Here is a 21375-nt window from a genome sequence, read left to right as displayed (position 1 = left end):
ACCGTGCGTGCGGCGTCGGGCACGCTGCCGCTGCGTCAGGGCGCGGCGCCGCCAGCTGACTGCGCGCCCCCGGAAGTGATGCGGGGCGGGGGCGGCAGGCTCGCAGGGAGCCGGGGAGGTGAGTGATTTGGACCATGTCTCTTCCCGTCCGCGCCGGGCTGCGGGCGCCGCGGGCGGGGGGACGGCGGCGGGAACGGCGCGGGGCTCGGCCCGGTCCGGGCTGTGGCGCTCGGCCGGCCGGCAGGCCGGGCGGTGGCGGGGGCCGCCGCTCTGCCCCTCAGCCCCGCCAGGGCCGGCTGGGCGCCGGGGACCCCCGCGCCGCCGCCGCTGCCCCCTCACGGCGAAGCCCCCCTCGGGAGCCGCAGACCCGGCCGGCCGCCGGGGCTGGCAGCCGCTGGGACGGTGCCGGCGTGCCCGGCCGGGAGCCGGAGCCTGCCCCGGTGCCGCCGGTCCGGTGCCGGGCGCTGCTGCGGGCGCTGTGCCCGGTGCCGCTCCGCGCAGGCCGGCGGGGCGGTGGGGCGGGCAGCGCGGCCGAGCCTGCCCCGAGCCCCGCTGCTGCCGCCGCCGCCCGGTTTATATTTTTTATTTTGCCGTGTGCCGCCTGGGGGTCCCAGCGCGTCCCCTGACACCGCCGGGCTGCGGGCGGCCCCGCGCTGGGGAACCGGCCGCTTTGTCCGGCGCCGCGCTGTGCCCGGGGGCCGGGCGGTGGGTGCTGGCCGGGGGCCGGGCGCAGGCGGAGACAGGAGCTGTAGAGCCGCTTGCTGCCAGGTAGCTTCTCCTAATGCGAACGTACCACCTCCGCGCAGCCACTTTCCTTGTCGCTCCAGCTCTGCTCCCTGCGCCGGGTGCGGTTGCCCCTCCCGGGAAGGCTGCAGCCCGCCCGGGTCCCCCCCGCCCGCCCCCCGGGATGGGGACAGCCGGCACGGCCAGTGCTCCCAGCACGCACCGGCGGAAAGAACATGCCTTTCCTATTAGTGCTGCGGTTGCTGGAAAGAATCATTGATTATCTTTTAAATAGTTAACGCTGCTGCTAATGCTGTCCTTCAGAACGTTACAGTGGTAACTGAGCGGTCCGATGCCAAGTTATCGGAATACGGCATCGATCCGCAGCTGGTAACCCCTTTTTTAAATGGCAGTGTCTGACGCGTCATTTAAAGGGGTGATCGGTTAAGTGTGTGGGAAGAAGGGGTGTAGCTGCACAGACACAGCACAGGGCCGCCTTACCCTTCTGGAAACTGCAGACGGGCCTCGCTGGCAGTGGCAGTTGTGCTGCCTGGTCTGGTCCCTTTTGTTGGGAGAACAGTTGATCAAAAGACATCTCTTCTAAACACACTCTTATTATCTGTGTGAGAGCCTCTTTGTTAAACAGTTAATGTGTAACTATGGTATTAGTGCTTTATTTGGGCTAGCAATGGGGAGCGAGAATGGCGGAGTACTGCTGTTTTTCGAGTGCATCTGAACGGCGCTGGGTGTTTTCCTGGGAAAAGATAATCCTTGGAAAAGGAAACATAGTCCCTTGGTTGAGATTTCATGTGAAAGTAGAGAGGTCTGACTTCATGCTCTTTTCAGTTCTGTAGTCTGTCTTTAAAATCTTTCCCACACAGGTGTGTTAGTCATCTGTGGAAAACCTTCGTAGCCCTTTACATGAAAGGCAGCATGCAGTCTAACGCAAAGATTTTCTGCCTATCAGCAGAAAAAGGAGACCTTGTGATCTGCATTGAATTAGTTCAGATTTGCAAAGTACAACTGGCTTTACAAAGTTGCTGCAAGTATCAGCTGTTGTAATGATTTCTAAAAATCTGATTATTTCGTAATAGCAGGTTATATGCAGGTATGAGTGGTTACAATCCTTAAAATTTCACAAAATTATTAATGGGGAGACTTACTGCTTTGATACTACTTGAGTGCTGGATGTGATGCTTTTGAAATTGCTTTCATCTTGAGACTGATAGCTTGCAATATGATCAGTAGTCAACTCCTGGATCTTTAAGGCTGGGCTAGGTGCCTTCTCTGCACGGTTTCTTGCTTTAATTTGGAGTTTAACGTTGTTGTGTTCATAGCAAATTCTGATTTGTGTCAGTAGTTCTTATAATTTGTTCATCTTGGAAATTCATTCATAATTACATCTTGCTTTCATTTCTCATGAATTGTATTTTAAAAAAAAGGTGATCAGATTAATTGAACGGGTGGCTTTGAGAGAAAACTAAGAACAGCTGACCAAAGACTGTCATTGACATTAGTTAAAGCAGTATATATTGAGCAAGAGGGGCTGTCAGACAGTTTGACAGGCTTCTAAGACAAAGGGACTTGTTCTGACAAATTTGTGTGTGGATGAGGAAGAGGCCTGGTTCTGCTGCTTTCTTTGGTTCAGCTTAAGGAACAGGAGAAAATCCAGTATGTCGTGTTTCGTATTGGGGCAGGAGAGTATAAAGTGGCTGGAAGAATGGGGGATAGATGTGACTCTTCTAAACTTGCATTTCCTCGTGGCAGAGAATGATGCACAGGTGTGCTCAGAACTGTCGCACACTGTAGCACTCCGTTTTCTTCATTGGTGCTGGGCAAGTGTTGATAAATACAATCTAGTGCCTTGGAGCACTATAAAATCCATGGTGGTGGGGTTGGGTGGTTTGTAAGAACTTTCAAAGTGCAGAAACAATGTTACTGTTCCATTAGGCAAATGGGTCTGTAATAGTGAATGTAACAGGAAAGCTGTGCTCTGACTAGGAGACTGTAAAAGTAGAGGCATGGGGTGTTGGAAACAGTCCTTTCTTCCATCCTCATTCTTAAAAATAAAGAAGGAGCTGAAGATTGGTAGCCAGAATTCTTGGAGACTGAAAGAACAATCTGTAAATACTTGAGGGACTTGGTAGTGACAAGAAGATAAGAGGGAACCCCCTTAACAGCCTTCATCAGAATTCCCTGCCTGGGCTCCTTCTCTCTGGCTGCTTCTCCCTAGGGGTCTGCATCTTATCTCGCTGGCTTCCTTTCCTCTTATTTGCCTCTGACTAATAGGCTTTGTCTGCTGGTTACTGGAAGTCTAATAATTTCTTTTGTCTCTTCCCCCTTCCTCCTTGTAAAAATACTAAATTAAATGGCTGTGCTGTTTTGCAGATTATCTGCATTGGTGACATGGATTAATTGTATACTTAAAGTTATTCAGCAGTAATGACATAGTAACTTGACTTGAAACAATGGTAATTTCATGGCAAATGTTCAAGACAAATGTTGCTTTCTGGTAACGAGCCACCTGCAATTTACCCCCTGTAAACATATGACACAACTAAACTGTCTGTGCTGGTTTTCTTGGTGTTTTCTATATAGTAAGTTGTCTCAAGTGTGTCTTTTGAAACTGTCAGCTATCTCTCATTTTTTCTACACGCACACACCAGCTTCTTTTGGCTCTAGTTTGAGTCAGATAATTACAGATCTGGGTTGAAGCCTTCCCAGGGAGTGATCAGAAAAAGCCAAGACTTGCAGACGTGCTCCCATTGTTCGCTTGTACCTTGTTTTCACCCTTTCACAGGAGGGTTTTGTGGACCCGCTCAGCTGTCGATAACTGGCCGTCCAGTGGTGGCTGGCAAACCCAAGGGGAGCTCTGCCTTCCCTTGCATAAATGCCAGTATTCTTTTATGGTGACATAAGGAGGTTCTCCTTGTCACATGTGGCTTTGGTGTGACAGTTTGGTGATGGTTTTACATTCTGATGTCCGTGTTAATCAGAAGAGAGCAAACAGGGGAAGAGAAAGTGAATCAAAGCTTGCCTAAAAGATAATCTGAGAACTAACCCATGTAGACTTGTTATGTCTCCATTTTATCCATGTGTCTTGGGGGGCATCTCTCCAGTCTGATGACTTGCAGCTCGAAGGAAGCAGAAAACCTGGATTTTAGGTAAAAGCTATTTAATTGCAATGTTTTGCTACTAGAATAGTGATGGTTAGGGGACCACTTAGCTGTAGGTATTCAAGAACTCTTTCACAGAAGTAGAAATGCTGTAGAGAAACCCACAAAAGCATACACAGGTGATGAGACAGGATGCCAGTGAAGAGAATGAGCTAGTACAATCTTCTGGTGTCTCAGAAAGAATAGTTATGAATGTTGTTCTGTCTGTGACATCTGTTTTGTGAAAGACAAAACTTACTTAGCAAAATGTGAGAATGCTGTTACTGACCTTCTGTCACAGTTTGTTATTCCCAGAAAGTCAGACTGCCACAGTATGACAGTCATAGTTACTTGTTGCCTTACTTTTCCTATTTAGTGAATGTAAGTGTTGTTTTTTTTTAACCAAAATGGTTATGTCCCCCTGAAAAATACCAGTCTTATTTTTGCATCCACGTAGTAGCAGAAAGTGACAGATTTTAGTTCTTACTCTGAAATTTTGTAGTGTAATGCAAGTTTTCCTTCTGCACCTTTAAAACATCTAATGCAGTCGGTCTTATCCCTTTGTATTAAATTTGAAATGGAGAGAGAAGAATCATCTTCACGCCTGTGATTGAGAGGCGTGTGTAGCTTAGTAATAGACTCACAAACACAAATGTCCTAAAACTTGGTTTTGGTCATATGCTGACTGTTCAATATTTTCATTGCAAATGAGTCTGCACAGAAAGTCTCTGGTACTCTGGATCAGCACATAAATGGGTGGTCTGGAAGCACCAAAGGTCTGACGTGTACCAGCTTCAAGTAGTTACCTGTGGTTGGAGTTAGTGATTTATCTGTTGTGAAGCAGAGGATAGGTATGTATGCACCTTATGTCTCTTGTGAGACACAGGACATCGAGTGAAATCCAGGATATGCAAAAACTCATTAACTAAATGTGTGTGTGAGTTGAAGCTGCCACCAGTTTTCTTGAGGAAAGCTGAGGCTCTTTGTTGTAACTGATGACCTAAGCTCAAGTACTCAGAGGAACTCCTCTGAAGCAATTGATCCAGTTAACACCCAAATACTGCAGCATCCTTTGTATAGTGAGGAGTGTCAGTGTTGCTCACTGTAATAGGGAAGTCAGGACTCAAATCAGTAAAGAGAACTAGGGTCTCTGCGGATGACTTTATGTATTTTCTGTTTTAAAAACTCCAATCAGTTTAGAAATCCAAGCATACACTCTTAAAGCACTTTCAGACATCAGTCCTTTCACTTAGAGCAATTCTTTGTACATAAATAGGATTCCTGTATTTACGTGGTCAGCTGGTGGGGAAGTTCCTACGCAGCTGCATGGAGTGAGTGATTCCTACAGCCGGCAACCTGTAAACTGTTACACTTGCTGAGATGGCTGGCAGGCCTTCTGGAAACTCCTTATGAGCGCGTGATCTTACGAGGTGGTTTGGCTCTTGTCTTTAGACTTGTCCCTTCGCTGCCCTGTTAGGCAGCTGGATGGGTCACAGTTCCCACAGCTGCTTTGTGCTGGAGATGGGACACTGTTAACCAGAGCTGCTGGAAGGACTTCCTTTTTTCCTATGTGACTGGTGTGTTTTCCTCATTGTTGAGAGCAGTAAGAAATATAAAATTATTCACCTATTGCAATTAGTCTAAAGCTTATCTTACTATTACAGATATCAAGTGATTCCTACCTGAATGTAATGGATGAAGGTGCTTCGGTTGCTTCGAGGTGAAGCCTGCTAGCTAACTTGATGCAAAAGAAAATCTGTGCACACCTAGCTCAGTTTAAATGTTTTTTTTTCCGTTGCAGAGCAGGTTGTAGACCAAGGTGTTTTTTATAAAGTTATTTGTGTTTGGCTATAGGATAGTTGCAGTTTTTCATAGATTAATTTACAGAACTGACAGACGGAGTAAGGTAAATATTTGTAGCACAGCTACTTTCAGATGCTTACAGCAGGATGCATCTGTGTCAGATACCTGAGGGTCATGGTTTCTGTTGGTCCCATAATCTGCAGTTTTGCTGTAGAGATGTGAACCTGTTGTGTCTGAGCACAGAGTAGTTCTTCCCCTGGCATGTGCTACTTTAATTATTCATAATACACAGAGGTGCTAAAGGTCTCTCATGCTGCGCAAAAGGTACAGTGTACCCTGGAAAAATACAGAAGGGTTATTCTTTTACAATTTGCACATTAAAGGGAAAAAACCCACCAACCCCTCATTAGATGATTATTTGCTTTTTTTGTAAGTGCTGGACCTTGAAAGTTGAAGGGCCTTTGACAAGGGGATCTCGGGGGAGAGGGGGAAGATTGATATTTTATAAGTGGACAGAGATGAATTGTTCAGTGACTGAATCTTTGGTTTTTGAAGGTGATGGATTCAAACTCATCCAGGGCTGTGTTACGTGCAGTGAAATAAACGAGTTTGTTCATGTCTAAGTATGTACGAGGTAGAGAATCAGATGGAATCTGGTTGGGGTTCTGGTTTCAGCTTTACTGAAAACTGGTGGCATCATCTTGAACAGCCACATTGTCTGGCTGTCATGATTTCCCCTGTACCTGTTGTCTTGCTCATAGCCTAGAAAGAATTCTCAAAAGAGGTACTGCTGCTCTGTGAATTAGTTCATTAATTTATTTACATTAGAGAAGCACCTGAAGGCACCTTCTGAGATTATATGCTATTTAGCTAACTGGACTTTGGTTCGCTCTGTGAAAGCACCATAATCCTAGCAAATCATTCCACCCACCTAATAAAATAGAATGAAGCACATAATAGGAAAGGATTTAAAACTTTTTAATGGGGCCAAGTGGAAAAACAATGAGAAGTAATCAGTAAGTAAGGTATTGTGTGGTTAGAGAGTGTAAAAGAAAGGGAGGGATTTGAGGATGACGCATCGGTGTCTGCTGAAAAAGCTGCTTAAGGAATGTGTCTTTCATGAGAAGAAGTGGTAAGGTGCCTTTAGTCTGTCTTTCTCTATAACTTTTCACATTATTAATTTTTTCTTAAGCTAACTTTGTATAATTAGCAGCGCTGGTGAACTACAGATCTGAAACATCTATTCCATTTTTTCTTAAGGCTACTTGTTGGAGTTTGAAGGGGAAATGTGGTGTTGTGTCCTATGGCCTGAGCAGGGTGCCCTTCAACAGCGAGGAAAGCAGGCTGCTTCTGCCCAGGGTCTCGAATGGGAACATCTCCCCTCATGTCCCAGCCCTGGGTGTGAAGTGACAGCACACCGTGTCAAAGTGCAGTTGTTTAAGAGATTTTTGCTTGGTGACTGGGGTTTATTCTAGGAGCAGGATCGGTGACAGCTCTGGTTCTTGGCGCTGAGAGCTGGCCCAGCGTTGTGGACTGTAGACCTGGTGAAGCAATTTCTGTATCTATTGTTACTTGAATTATTTTTTATTAGATATTTTTGTACCTGCCCCTGTCTTCCCTTCCAAACTAGTTAAGCCTTTCCAGTATGGTCTTTCTCAAAGAAATCTATATTTCATTTGAGAAAGTATTCAGGCTTCCAACATGCGCGTTGTCTGGCTTGGTTTTCCCATGGACTGCCATTTAGTGGCAGCCAAAACTCTACGTGGTACCTTTTCGTGCATCTGTATAACCAGCTTCTGCTCTGATACAGGTGCATTCTGTAGAGACAAACTTTATGCAGTTTGAACAGATTTCTAAATCCAGTTTGTTTCTAAAGCTCAGAGTGAGGCTAATCAGAAATAGTTTTTTATCCTGATTTGGAACATACTGACAAAGTTGCCATCTGGATGCCCCCAAAATCATAACCTGGCTGTAGTTCATTGAAAGGTGCTTAAACTACAGGAAGCCTGACAAACTAATAATTCATTTTAACTAATTGCAGCAGGACTTTCCTGTTTTTAGACTTCCTCTTAAGTAACTTTGCATAGGTGTATTTCTGCAGCAGAGGTGCGGAGCAGATCTGCGTGGCTGATGGGTGCTAGCACAGTGCTTGGTTAGGGACGTGGTGAGGTGTCTGCTGGGCTGATGAAAGCCCGTAACATGCCCGTGGTGCTGGAGTCAGAGTGCTTTTGCTGAGAAAGTTTCATGGCAGGTTATGACTTGAAACAAGCAGTTTCCATAAGGTGATGGCTTTGCTGACCGAAGCTTCCTTTATGCTTTAACACTTAATACACCAAGTGCTTTGGTGCTGTAGTATAGAGCTCCTAACTGCACGGTAAACTCTTCCACAAGCTGAGTCAATCCTCTCAATTCCTGCTGCAGAGGGAAATGATATCACTAATTCTTCACTGGTTCCCCACGGAAAAGCAAAGAAAAGTTGTCTTTTGTGAGAGTGCCGTCAGCTCTTACCCCTGGAAGAGCGGCTGAGGACAAGCGTTGAGGGTGGTAGCAGCTTTGGCACGGAGCGTTCTGCAGCGTGATCCTCTGCACCAGTGCTTAGGGGAGCCAAAGTCACAGGGGGAAGTCAGGCACAGGTGCAAAAATAGGCAGGTGAGCAAAACAAACGCCTCCGTAATCCTGAGGGTGCACACCATCTAGTTATTTTCCCAGTGGGCTGCTGAGTGGGATCGCTGCTGAGCGGTGCAGGCTGTGCTGGGGTGCTGTAGCCTGGCGCTCCCCCCGCACCAGCAAGGGCGATGCTGGGTGGTGGTAGCGTACCGCTTCTACCTGGCAGCCCCGACCCCAGGACCGAATTAAAGCCTGTGCCATCAAAGTGTTGCTGCTTCTTTCTACCGGTGCAGCAGTCACCTGGTGTGATTTAGGATGAAGTCAGCCGCAACACATTGCTGTGCTATGGTAGTCTTTAAATACAGACTTGAAGAGCTTGTTTTTTTTAACTGCTAACTCATGCTAACTTTTTATTCCACATCCTGTAATTGTGTTGTCACAGAAGTTTACACTTGCTACTGCATTAAAAATTAAAGAAAGGTGAAACGGGCAACTCGGTAGAATAAAAAGGAGTAAGAATGGGGGAAGAGCTGTAGCTGGCAGTTCTAACAGATGTTAAAATTTCTGGCTTCTGGCTCCAGACAGTGTGTGTGTACAGGTCAGCCAACGTGGAAACTACTTCAAACAACCTGAAAAAGTTTGGCTTTTGCTGGATACGGCTGAACTCCATCAGCTTCAGCTTCTTTTGAACTTGAAATAAGTGTCTGCTTCCAGCATGTGCTGTAGTCAGCTGGAAACGTAGATCTGGTGGATCATAGATTTCTTCCAAAGAAATACAAATCTCTTTGAAAGGTAGTTTGTTGCATAAAGTTGGCATGAATATGGTTTTGAACGTGTGAAGTGTAAGATGTTGCCTCACCTCTATTTAAGCAGGGTCCCAGGGGAATGAGGCTGCACAGTGCCCTGCCTCCCTTCTTTCTCTTCTTTCCTCCCCTCCTGATTTATAAAAAGAATTACTTGGTTGCAGAGGGGTGAAGAAATTAACATAGAAGTGCCAGATGTTACATTTTCTTAAATTCTTGAAACTCATGGGATGCTATGATCAAATAGAAAGAAATCCAAGCTAGTACTTCCACTGCAGAGAGGCAGGAGCTGCTCTGCTGCCATACGCGCGGCTGCACACCCGCACAGCAGGAGCGTGTGCAGAGAGAGCTGTCGGGGGGGCAGAAGGGTGGCTGTTTGTGTGGAAGATGAGGTTTGGAAGCAGAGGATATAAATCCAAAGTGAAGCAGACTTTTTGGACTATCCATCTCAAAAGTAAATGCCTAAAAAATGGTTGAGAGGAGACATGGTTTTGCTCCATGTGTGTTACGGGTGAGCTGTAAAACCAAGATGTTTTCATGTTTCTGTTGGTAGAGCAGAGGAGCTTTGCCAGAGCTTTCTTGTTTATCTTTTTTTTTTTTTTTTTTTTTTTGCCTAGATCAGATACAAACAGAGGTGTTGACTAGGTGCTGTGGTTGTAGCTGTTGCTACACAAACCAGACATACCTTTGTCTGTCATCTCTTCAGAGCCTCGTAGTTATATAGCAGAGCTGGGAATTTGAGAGGTGAAGTTGAGCCAGCTCTACTGAACATGGGAAAACAAACATGGAAAAGAATGTGCTAGAGAATGAAAAAAAAGAGAATTACTTTCTAGACCCAAATTATGCTTTGCTAGGTAGCAGCTGTCTGGCATTCACAGATTAAACAGCCGCTTAGCTAACATGCATTGACAATGGTAGCATGTCCTCTATTTTGCTCTGAGTGCATGAAATGAGGAATTAACTCTCCCATACTGAAAGCCAGAAAAGTGTTCGGAAGTGTGTGTTTACTCCTAACAAACATTTGAACTTGTCCGTTGTATTCCGTACCTGATCTATGCTTTATATGACAATGAAGAGTTAATGGTGTTATGCTACTTTATAAGTCAAAAAGTGAAGTAGTTTTATAAAATGACTCTTTCAACAAATAGATTTGGGCTGTGAAGGGTTTTATTAAATGCATAGTTGCTTCTGAGCGCTTTAGTGTGTTCTATGGTTTTCATAGTTTCTTCTAAATGTAAAGATTTGTGTGTTTTTTGCCTCACAGTGTTCCATGTGGAACCCAGGGAACCTGAAGGAGGCTGTGAAGCTAGTGGAATGATTCCCTGTGTAGCTGAAACTATGTAAGTATTAGATGTTTGCTTACACGATCACTTGCCCAGCATCAACTGTTTGAGCAGCGATTGCTTCTGGTTCAGCAGTTGCAATGATCCTCTCGTGCCTCCCCAGTGGAAAGCTGTGTGTATCTGTTCAGAGCTGGAAAAAGGGGGGGCACCCATGATGCTGTTACCTACCCCCAGCTAGTTTAGAAGTCATGTATCCCAGTCTGCTAAAAGGTAAATAATGCATAGTGAAATTCTGTAGAATTCTTACAGGCTGTGCTTAAGGGTTTGTGAGAAGTTGAGGCTTAGTTGAGCTTTAGCAATGTTAGCTTTGCCTTAGCTAGTTAACTTCTACTTGGGAAGGGATTTAATGGTTGGCTGAGCTGTGTCCCCTTTTGTTACGAGATTTCCTAAATATGTCTTTGAGTTGTTCTTGAATGTCTGGAGGATTTTTTTTCCTCTTTTTTCTTGGTACTTTCAATGTTTTAAAACTCATTGTAAATACCTTCTGATGCTACACTATTAAATGGCGTAATGCTTGGCTGCGTTTTGTTATTGTCTGGATGTATCCAATAATTTCTATTACTGCAATAACACTGGTCATTAAAGAAAAATACAGGGTTACTTAAATATCTCCTTTGCATCTTGTCTCCTTCTGCCAGCTCTCCCCCACTTGAGTGCTGCCAGTTTCGGTTGTGCCATGGGGTGCTTATATGGCAGAGAATTGTTACTGAGTCACTTTGTTTTGCTCCCGTTAAATCTTGGGTTACGTGGTCTGGTAAAACTGGAGAAAAAAATAATTTCCTTACAGCACTTAAAAAAATCTGCACAAAAATCCCCCCAAAACCCCAAACAAAACCAACCCCCCCCCCCCCCCTCCCACCCCCTCTAAACAAAACAAAAAGTCCCACCAAGCATTAGCAAAGTCTTTCCGATATTCCCTAGTTTTCTGCTTAATGTATTGGGCAATTAGGTTCTGCACATCCTTTGCTCTTAGAGAGTGGCTTCCCTTTAGCTGGCTGTATCACCCAGCACTAGTCTTCCTGTGTTTCCAGTTGCTTACTCCCTTCTCAAAAGGAGCAGAGAACATCCCTGACGATCTTTGCTTTGCTGTTCCAGCTGTGTGGAGGATGGCCTCATGGGCATCTTGGTGATTCATATTTACTGTAGGTTATTGCTCAATACTTTTCTGAGTAATCAGACTTCTTTGGGAGTACTGCATCCTGTAGCACTGAGCACATTCCAACCTTAGCCCTGAATTTTGATCTTTTTTAGTAGAATGGCAAAACTAGTGGTCAGCGCTGCCTTTTGTGTCTCGCTGGTACATCGTACAAACCTGTTACAGTAATTTTGCTCTTGGGAAATGATTCTTTTGGGAATTGGTGCTTTGCCACCCATCCAGTATAACCTTTGGGTATGCGAGAACTTTATGCTTGTAGTTCCCAATCTAGCTGGGAGAAATATCCCTGCACATCCTTGTGCTCACTTGACTGTAATTGGCATGACCTAGACGTGACATTTGCTTTGCTCTACAGTTAAGTAAGTAGCTCTGTTCGCTTTCCTGAGAGTGCTTTTTTGTGCTCCTTGAACACTGATTACACAGTGCAGCTCCTGATACTGCAATTGGATCCTCTCTCCAGCCTTTCTTAACAAAAGGACTGAGTTCTCCCACTTGTTTCTATCTCCTTCCGAGGCTCTTGTTCCTTTCATGCCTTGAAACCTGAGTCACGTAGGAAGCGGAGGTGACTAGTAAATGAAGAGGATCCAGCTCTGTGAAGGCATTTTATAAAAGGGTAACTGATGGAGTGCCGAGAGACTTTTCTCTTACAAAACCAGATACATGCACAAACTGCCAGCGGATGCAGTCTGAATTTTTTTTTTTTTTTCCTCCCCCCAAGCTGGTTTTGCTATTTTTGGGGTAGTGTGCTTCAAAGTATCTGGCATGTGGCATCAAGTTTCACGTAGTAGAAAAGTGAGGAATTGCAGCAGCTTTACTTCAGTATCTTCTAGTGTTTGTTCATAACGAGTGGGATTGTGCTCCAAAAACCTCCTCGGCAGGGAGGAAGGAGGAGGAACTCCGGCACTGCAGGGAAGAGCAGCGCTAGCAGAGCCCAGGCGGTGGCTGTTGCGGAGCAGCACTCGGCTCCTTGTCAGGCAAGTCTGCTGGAGTACAGAAGGTGTTTGTTAGAGGGGTACACCGTGGGGGACGTTGTTAACTCGCACTCTGTGGGTTAAAGTTACTGTGGTTTTCGGAAACAGCTGTTGGGACACTTGCTCACATACAGGTGTTTGATAATGCCAGCTGACCTTCCCTCTGTGTATCAAAATGCTGTCTTTTCATGACCACAATAAATCCAGTCTGTTTCATCAGACTGCTGATGTCACTTTGTAGACTTCAGTATTAGATCGTTGACATCATTAACACAAGCCGTTGCTTAGGAAACGTGACAGCATGAATCACTGCCATTAGGAAAATTTATGGACAGATGACGTGAGTTAATTTGCAAACTGTCTTTTTTTTTTTTTTTACTTGGGATTCCTAAAGTGAGTTGGATTAATCTCTGTCTGTTATGCTGTGTGTGATGGGAGTACTACCAACTACTTCAGAGGGAAGTGCCATTCAGTAACAGGCAGCTATTCTTTAACCTGCCCATAGGGAAAAGCCGTTCTGGATCCCCAGCAGCTAATAATTGCTGTTATGTGTTTGAACAACAAGTTTTATAAACTAGCTAAACTTTACTTTAAACTCTAATACTAGTTTCTACTCGGGATTTTTTTTTCGTTTGGTTCCTTTACTTGTATGCTTCTCTCTAAAGAAAAACTTAGCCAAAGTAGTGCTAGCTGATTTTGAGAAACTGATGGAAGAACAGGAATTAGTATAGATTGAGCGTTTGAATTCTGATTAATTTAGGGGAGTGCAGGCACAGGGGGAGAGGGAAGGCTGGTATCTGGGAGTTAATCACAAAGCAGCAATTTACACTGCCTAATAATATCCTGTTTGTTTTGGTGTAATGAAAAAAATGACTGGTGTAGAGTAGACGATGTTGCTCAGATGCATGGCAGCCCAAGAACCAGTGCCAGGCTGTACTCTGCGGCTCACAAAGAGCTGTGAAGTACTAAGGAGCAGTGAAATTGTCTTTTGTATTATTTATGTGGAAATGCATGTTTTAACAAATCCTTTAAAATACAAATTAATAAGAAATTATGCTTTGATACATTAAGTTGTATTTTACTTGCCTGTAAAAATGATGCTACAAAGTTCATCTTTAAAGCAGTCTGACAAAAGGATTTGCCAGATGTTTATTCCTTCTGCTGATTAAAAATAGGTTTTTGTTAGTTTTGTGGGTTGTGGGCTTAAGAGATTGGGGAGGGGAAGGGGAGCCAGGTAGTTGAAACCAGCATCTTGGCTGTTGTAGTTGTACTGGCAAAAATATTACTTTTGCTCATGAAACTGTATATGTGCTGTTTTGCCAAAACAGGTATAATGGCTGAGAGAAGATTTATGTTTGTAATCCTAATATCTGGAGAATTCATCTGCACTCGGTGCTGCTGTTCCAAGTTAGTTTACAGCTTAAAAAGAGGGGTTTGGTCTCAGAAGAGCTTTATGCAAGAAGGAATACAGAAAAACTGATATGACATCTGTATCATGTCTTCATTTTTAATTTGTATCTCTTCTTTCTTGTTCTAATTCTGTAACCTGGAAGCAGTAAACAAAAGAGAAGGCAAACCCAATTTTTACGTTTGAGGCTTTTGCCTAACTGACAGCAGAGATGAAATGCAAATAAGTGGGTAAAGGAGGAATATGATAAGCAATTGCTTTCTTGGAGTTGATGTTTCTGAGAAATGGACTGTTTACGGCATGGCTGCGTGCTGATAGGATAGTGTCAGAGTGTTTGGTTTTAATAGGGAAAATTTAAGAACTCTTTTCTGTGAGTGAAATACCTTTTCCAAGTGTACAAGGCTTGAACATTGTGATTTATGAAAACAAAGTGTGATGAAATCATTTTGGCACTTTAATTTTGATTATTTTTTTTTAAACTGCACTAGAATTACTACATCTTATGTGCATGTGTGTCTGTCTGAAAAAGTTTCATTAAAAAGGCCCCCTCCCTCTGTCTCGTTACCTGAAGGGAGGAGCCCACTTGAAACAATGAATAATTCCTAAACACCATCTTGCATGAAAAGTGACTGTTGCCCTCCTTCCACAAACACACTCTGTTTTAAGAACAAAAATCTAGGTTCCAAACTCCATTTAAAAAACCCAGCAGCCCCCTCCGCCCCCAGCAAAAAGAAAAGAAAACAAAAAAAAACCCAACCCCCTTTTGCCCATTTGCTGAAGGTCCAGTCTACATCTAATGCTGGAGTCTCTGCCAGGTTGTCCCAGCAGTGTCCCCGTCCCACCACTGCTTTGTTTCAGTGTTTTATTTTCTATATATAAAGTGTGGGTATAGTTTTAAAAACCATTTCCTTTAAAATACTTCTGGGTTAGAGTAGTCTGTCTTGATGAAGCCCGTACATGAATCAACCTCTTTGTAACCTATGTTACAGTAAGAATTTTAGGAATTTCCTTTATGAGGACCCGTTAGTATACTGCAGCCAGTGAGTAAGCTGCATTGATTTCTAGGTAAAACAGCCTGAAATTGCCTGAAATTTATGGCATATGCCAACCTTCTGTACACTGCTCCTTTTCAGTACGCAAAACTTAAATATCCTGAAGTCGGTCTCTTACTGGCAAACGTAATCCCGCATTTAATACTTACAATATTCTTTGTGGAGAAACGGTGATTGACTCTGAAACTGTTTTTCAGGTTAGTTGACTGCCGCTAATGGCATGGTGAGATGTGTTGAAGAGCAGCTGCGAGGGTGTCTGACGGTGAGGGGACTGCTCTAGAAGCTGGGCTTGCAACATCATGGGCCAGTGTGTCACGAAGTGCAAGAATCCTTCTTCTACCCTTGGCAGCAAAAATGGGGAAAGGGAATCCGGCAGCAAGTCGCATAGTAAGAGAAGCGCAGTTCACAAAGACGACCATGGTTCCGCTTGCGGGAAGTCTTCAGGAGATATACTCGTGAATGGGACAAAGAAAACGGACACTGCTGTAGAGTCTAGTCAGCCTCCAACGTTTTCTGGAGACACAAAGAAGGACTCTGTTTCCAGTGCAGAAGAATCTTCGCTCCAAAGGATTGGGGAGTTATTTAGGAGGTATAAGGATGAACGGGAAGATGCCATACTGGAAGAAGGAATGGAACGATTTTGCAATGACCTCTGTGTTGATCCCACTGAATTTAAAGTGCTAGTTTTGGCTTGGAAATTCCAGGCTGCTACCATGTGCAAATTTACAAGGTTAGTTCTTGCAGAACTTGTAATTATTTTCATATGTTAAAGTATATCCTGTCATCTGTATGTTGGAGAAACAGCCTCGTTAGCTTTACTTACTTATTTCTTCTAACACTTGCCTTTTGGTCAGATTAGTTCCTCCCACTGCAGAAGGTAAGCTCGGTATTCTTCTTTCCCCTTCCCCTCACAGTGGGTTTCAGAATCAAAAATATTTTTTTTGGACCTTATGCGGCTAATGATGAACAGTGTAGGGAGATTCTGTAGACATTAATTTATTCTTAATTTGCCAAAAGCAGTTTTACTGTACCCAGCATTATCTTGGTGATGAGATTGGACACTGGAATTAATTTTTTTGCTTTAAAGTAATGTGAAATTCCTTAGTAATTGCTGCCAACTGTTATCATTGTGTGGAAAAAACACTCCTGCCCAATCGGAGCTACACTTAATGTCTTTTTCCAAGAGTGATCCTTTTCAAGCATAGCGGGGGAAGGAAATGTGAGGGTTTTGACACTGGTACCTGTTTCATACTGGCTGACAAATGATTGGTATTTAAAGTTCTGTCTCTTCTTCTGGACAAGTGGGTCAGGCAGCAGGCTTGTAGCGTGCTTGATGCTACAGGAAACAACAGAATGGCTAAAACTTAACAGGAAAAAACCAAACCTCAAACCAAACCCAAGACTAGAACAGCCTCCCGCAGCTTGATTATCAATGTCCAGGTAAGGGCAAGGAAAGACTTCCGACAGGGGCTTGCTAAGAGAGAATGATCTTCTAATTTTTTGGGGTCTGTCTAGATTGGTTTGAGTAATGCTGTTTATTTTCACTGGGCTTATAACTTCCAAAATCACGTCGGTGTGCTGAGCCTTGAACCAAGCTTCAGCTGTGCACTGAACACGGCTTTTCCAGCATCTTCAGAGCCTTTGCGGATGTGAGTGTGTGTCAAATGAATGAGTTACTCTGGAATGCAAAGGTGGATTTACTGGAGGCTGATGGCACAGGTATTTGCTAACGTGGTAAAGAAATTGCAAGTAGTGTCGCTGCACAAACACCATGAGCTTTATTGATGTCATTTTTGATTTTCTTGGAGAGGACAAATCTATTGGTGAGAGGTGACCTTTGTTTAAGGGCACACTCCATGATACCGGTGCTGATCGACTTCTTCCATCAAGGAGAGCGACGTGGTCTTCAGTTCTCCTGAGCGCTGCCCCGTCTCCTGCCTTCCCTCCAGCCTGTCCCGTGTCAGCCTGCTGGCTTTGCATCGTGTTCGCCAGCTACCGCACTTGCTCATGAGCGTGAGGGAAATCAGAGCTCACCATCTACCCGCTCGGCCAGATCACTTGTAGGCTAATTAGCATAGTAGGCTAATTAGCATAGTACGGGTGCTTCAGGCAGTGTTTATACACTGCACTGTCGCCTCTGTCGTGCGATGCCGCGCTCTTCCGCTTTTTCAGCAGGTGCCTTGCTGACCGTCGCTGTTGGCACCCTTTTGATTTTGCAGGCTGGAAGAGCAACCAAAAACCACAGGAAAGCCACCAGTGAGCTGCCCTGTCCCGTGAGAACAGCTCATCCGGAGCATGGGCGTTTAGACACGGGCAATACCGAATCAAGCTGGTTTATATATGGCGCTTCAGCGCATAAATGTGGTGTTTTCAAAGATGTGGCATTTCTTCTGTGGTAAATGTTATTCACTTTTTAATGTGAAAGGCACTGGATGTGATAGTATCAAGTAGTCAGAGCACCAGACAGAAAAATCTTGCAAATGCTAATGGTGCCCCGGCAGGTCCGAGGGCGGTGTGTGGTTCCCCAGGCCACAAGGAACTGCTGGGAACTCTCTTTCCAGTAGCTCCTGATGCCAAAATCGTGCCACCTGGGCTGGGGGCACGATTGTCTTGTCCAGATAACCCTCTTCTGGTTTGATGTAGCTGAACGGAGGTGGGAAGCGTTCAGCACGCAAGGTTGGTGCAAAGCGCTCTCGCTAATTTCTCTTCTCTTGCTCAATAGGAAGGAGTTTTTCGAAGGCTGCAAAGCAATAAATGCAGACAGCATTGATGGCATTTGTGCAAGGTTCCCCAGCCTCTTAAACGAAGCCAAGCAGGAAGATAAATTCAAGGATCTCTATCGTTTCACCTTCCAGTTTGGCCTAGACTCTGAAGAAGGACAGAGGTCGCTACATCGGGAAATAGCCATTGCCCTATGGAAATTAGTCTTCACCCAAAACAAGCCCCCCATTTTGGACCAGTGGTTGCACTTCCTAATTGAGAACCCCTCAGGAATCAAGGGAATCTCCCGGGACACGTGGAACATGTTTCTAAATTTTACTCAGGTGATTGGACCAGACCTTAGCAACTACAGCGAGGACGAGGCCTGGCCGAGTCTCTTCGATACCTTTGTGGAGTGGGAAATGGAGCGAAGGAAAAAGGAGGAGGAAACCAAATGTATTTCGTCTTCGGACACAGAGGGCCTGTGTGCGGAGGAACAGACTTAGCGGCGGCGAAGCGGCAGTGACGAAAGTGACCTGTTGCCCTTCATGAAATGTAAACTCTGGATGTTTCTGGAAATTACCGAGGCTCCAGATTTTTCTACTTTACACCTTTTTCTGCCTTGTCTTTGAAAGGGCTCTAAAATGCTGTATCATGTTTTAGGCACTTTCTTAATTTTGGTTATTCCTTTTACTCTTGCCCTGAAATATTTGACCCTGGCTACAAGTTAAGCGTTTTATGGGGGTTTTTTTTAAGACTTCAGATTAGTATAAGTAAGTCTGATATTTCTTGCACAATGTAGATCTTTTTAGTTAGGTTAAATTAACATTGCTAAATTATACAGTGCCAGATTAAGTTTTTTCATACTACATCTGTCAGGGCAGGTCTGTACTGTGTGTAGTGCTGTTTACATTGTTGAAATTTTAGGCTGTAATAATTTTAAGGTTTTATACCAAGATGAACAGCAGTGTTAACTATAAATGCATTAATCCCCTGGAAATAAGGCTCTAAAAACCAACATAAGCGACAGCTTTTTTGTAATACAGCTAATTCCCATTTTAAGCTAACTCTTAGCGAATGAGTCCAGATCATTCCTTTTTTTTGGAGTTTCAAACTTAATGTTGGGATTGTTTTATAAAATTACTGTACCTGTCAGTCAACTGAGTGGTAGATGACGATTTGTATCTAAATCTCTTACACATCATGTAATAAAAGAGCAGTACTACCTCAGTTTTATTGAAAGTGGACTTCTTGATGGACTTCCATTTTCTCTGGAAGTTGTATTTTTGTGGTTACATGAGAATATTTTTACTTGACTAAAAGAACCAAAGGTTCTGCTTCTTTAGTTTGCTAAACATTGACAGAAGCAACACACAAACCCTAAGTCTTCAAGGAAAACTGTGGTATAATTCTGCTTTGTTTGATTTATACCTGAAGTATTATCTTACTTGTCTGGCAAGCACAGTACTTCTATGTAAGGAACTATCTTTTGCATTAATATTGACGAACCAGTTTTTTAAAACCTATGTTTAATTGCTGAATCGCAGTTAATACTCCACACTTGCTGGAGTGACAATATCTGCATCTGATGACAAAATGAATTCTTAATGTGTTCTTAATGACAACAGTGTAGATGAGTCATTTTTAGACTGATTTGATAATATTTGGATAGGAGTCAATTTATTATTTTACAATGCCTGTATTGGGACTATTTGCCTGTTGAAACTGTTGTGACTTAAAGGGAGTTTTATTAACACTGGTTGAAACTTTTGGTTATTGATGCTACCTTTTTTAATTTTAGTATGTCAACTTTTTTACACCTTTTGGTAAAAGGGATGATTGCCAAGGCTTTCTATAGAGCTAAGTACTGGCTTAATGAATTTGATACATTTCCATTGCACACCTTTTATTTTCAGAGCTGCATTTCAGGATCGTAAAACGGCTTCAATTTAAAAACCAACCAAACCAAACCTGAACAGTCATCCATAGCATGTAATGGCTTTTGTGATACGAGGGTTTTAAAGCTAAAGGGGAAGCAGATTTTAAGCAGCGAGCTTGTCACTGGTTCCAGAATGGCATGCTTTGCACAGCTGCTGTGCCCCAGAGGGGTTAGCAGGGAGAGGAGGAGGAGGATCTGCCTGAATCCTGTCACTGGCTTTGCTGGTGTGCAGCCTATGCAATAGCTGGGGTCTGAGATCATCAATCACTAACAGAATGTGGGTATTGAAAACTGTTTCGAAGCAAACCCACAAGCCACAGATAGCATCTCTTTCATCTAATAAAAGGAGAGTTTGGTCCATGCTGCTTCTGCACGCTCTCGCTGGGAGGCATGTTAAGCTGTGGAGAACAAATGTAGCTGTTCTAGATGCAGCTGAGCCTGTCCCTTTGTGGGAGGGGAGCCCTGAACCTGTGCGTTGGAGGTGAATATCCCCAAAACGTTGTCCTTGCTGCTGTAACCTTCCGAGCTATTGTAGCGTGAGCGCGGTTTGGCAGCAAAACCTTATTCTGATCCGGTGAGCGAAGCAGGCAGAGTCACTGGTGCTGGTATGATTGAATTTATGGCGAGACTTTGCTGATGCCGTTATTTTAAAAAAAGGGGAAAAAAATTTTCCCGAACAGAGGCTGCTTTGTTAGCAAAAGTTCCAAATGGAGACTGGTTTGATAGTAAATGAAGACTGTATTTACAAGTTTGAGACTACTCATTCAGCTCTTAAATGCTTTGTTCATCACTTTTATTATTTTTTTTAAATGTCCAGAGTATAAAACCTAACTATTCGAACGCACACAGAATCGTGGGGGTGGCTGCTGTGTGTGTGCTGAACTGCAGCTCCAGAGGCGGGGGACAGACCTCTGTGAGGGATGTGTTTATCTTGTGGTCTGAATGTGGACGGCAGTAAGGAAAGCAGTTTGTAGCACACCAAGGCTTAGCCATCTTAGTGTTTCAAATGTAATACAGCTGCTTTTTAAAGACGGTGGTGGTGAACACACAGGAAGGGAAGATCTTGTTTCCTGCTGGGGAAAGGACAGACCGTTCTCAGTGGCTTCGGTCCCGTCCGTTCGGTGTAAGGGAGCAGCCCTGCTTTCAGCCCAGCAGGCGCAACTCCACCCGTTGAGTAGAATACTTGCAAAAACAGCCAAACGATCTATCTAGCGAAGTACCGTTTATTTTTAGCCTAACTTCAGGGTTTTAATGACCATTTACAGAACGCAAACCAGACCTGTGTCAGTCTTAAGCACCTGAAACCAGGAGCCAAAGGTGCGGTTCTTTGGCAGTGCTGAAAGTGAGAGTGGGTGTCCAACCTTCCCTTGGATTCCCTGAGGATTTTATGGTCCTAAGCAAGGATAGACTGTAATGCTGGTGTACCTGCGTGGGAGTGGGGGGTTGTACGTGTTTCTTAGAAGTCTTTTCACAATATTGGAGCCTCTGAAAATATGCTTGTGTAATGGTTAAACTGTGAATATCTGTGGAACACGCCAAATACGTTCACTCTTCATTTTTATATCATTTAAATTTTTATTGTGTAGGGCCCAGGACTGTAGTGAGCAGTGATGCTAATGAAATCCTTGAAACCATTGCAACTATTTCAGTTCTTTTTTAATTAGAGTATGCATGTAGTGATTCTGCTGCAACTTGGGATAAATAACTATATATAG

At 44.1% G+C, this 21375-nt stretch overlaps 1 protein-coding gene across 4 annotated transcripts; it reads left to right on the top strand.

Annotated features, from left to right (window-relative positions):
* The first annotated feature begins 30 nt into the window (after window positions 1-30).
* DCUN1D3 (defective in cullin neddylation 1 domain containing 3) lies at window positions 31-19475 on the top strand. 4 transcript variants are annotated; one of them, XM_040591492.1, is made up of 4 exons: window positions 31-118; window positions 10356-10431; window positions 15219-15751; window positions 17744-19475. In XM_040591492.1, exons 3-4 carry the CDS (start codon window positions 15321-15323, stop codon window positions 18225-18227), a joined length of 915 nt encoding a protein of 304 aa, XP_040447426.1. In that variant the 5' UTR covers window positions 31-118; window positions 10356-10431; window positions 15219-15320; the 3' UTR covers window positions 18228-19475. The 4 variants fall into 4 exon arrangements, with proteins under 4 accessions (XP_040447426.1, XP_040447429.1, XP_040447427.1 ...); XM_040591493.1 differs by lacking the exon at window positions 31-118 and adding an exon at window positions 685-768; XM_040591494.1 differs by lacking the exon at window positions 31-118 and adding an exon at window positions 9743-9835.
* The last annotated feature ends 1900 nt before the right edge of the window (window positions 19476-21375 follow it).

The sequence above is a fragment of the Falco naumanni genome, chromosome 4 (genome assembly GCF_017639655.2).
Source record: "Falco naumanni isolate bFalNau1 chromosome 4, bFalNau1.pat, whole genome shotgun sequence".
NCBI lineage: Eukaryota > Metazoa > Chordata > Aves > Falconiformes > Falconidae > Falco > Falco naumanni.
The sequence above is the reverse complement of the archived record's forward strand: the minus strand, read 5'-3'. Positions and strand labels throughout refer to the sequence as shown.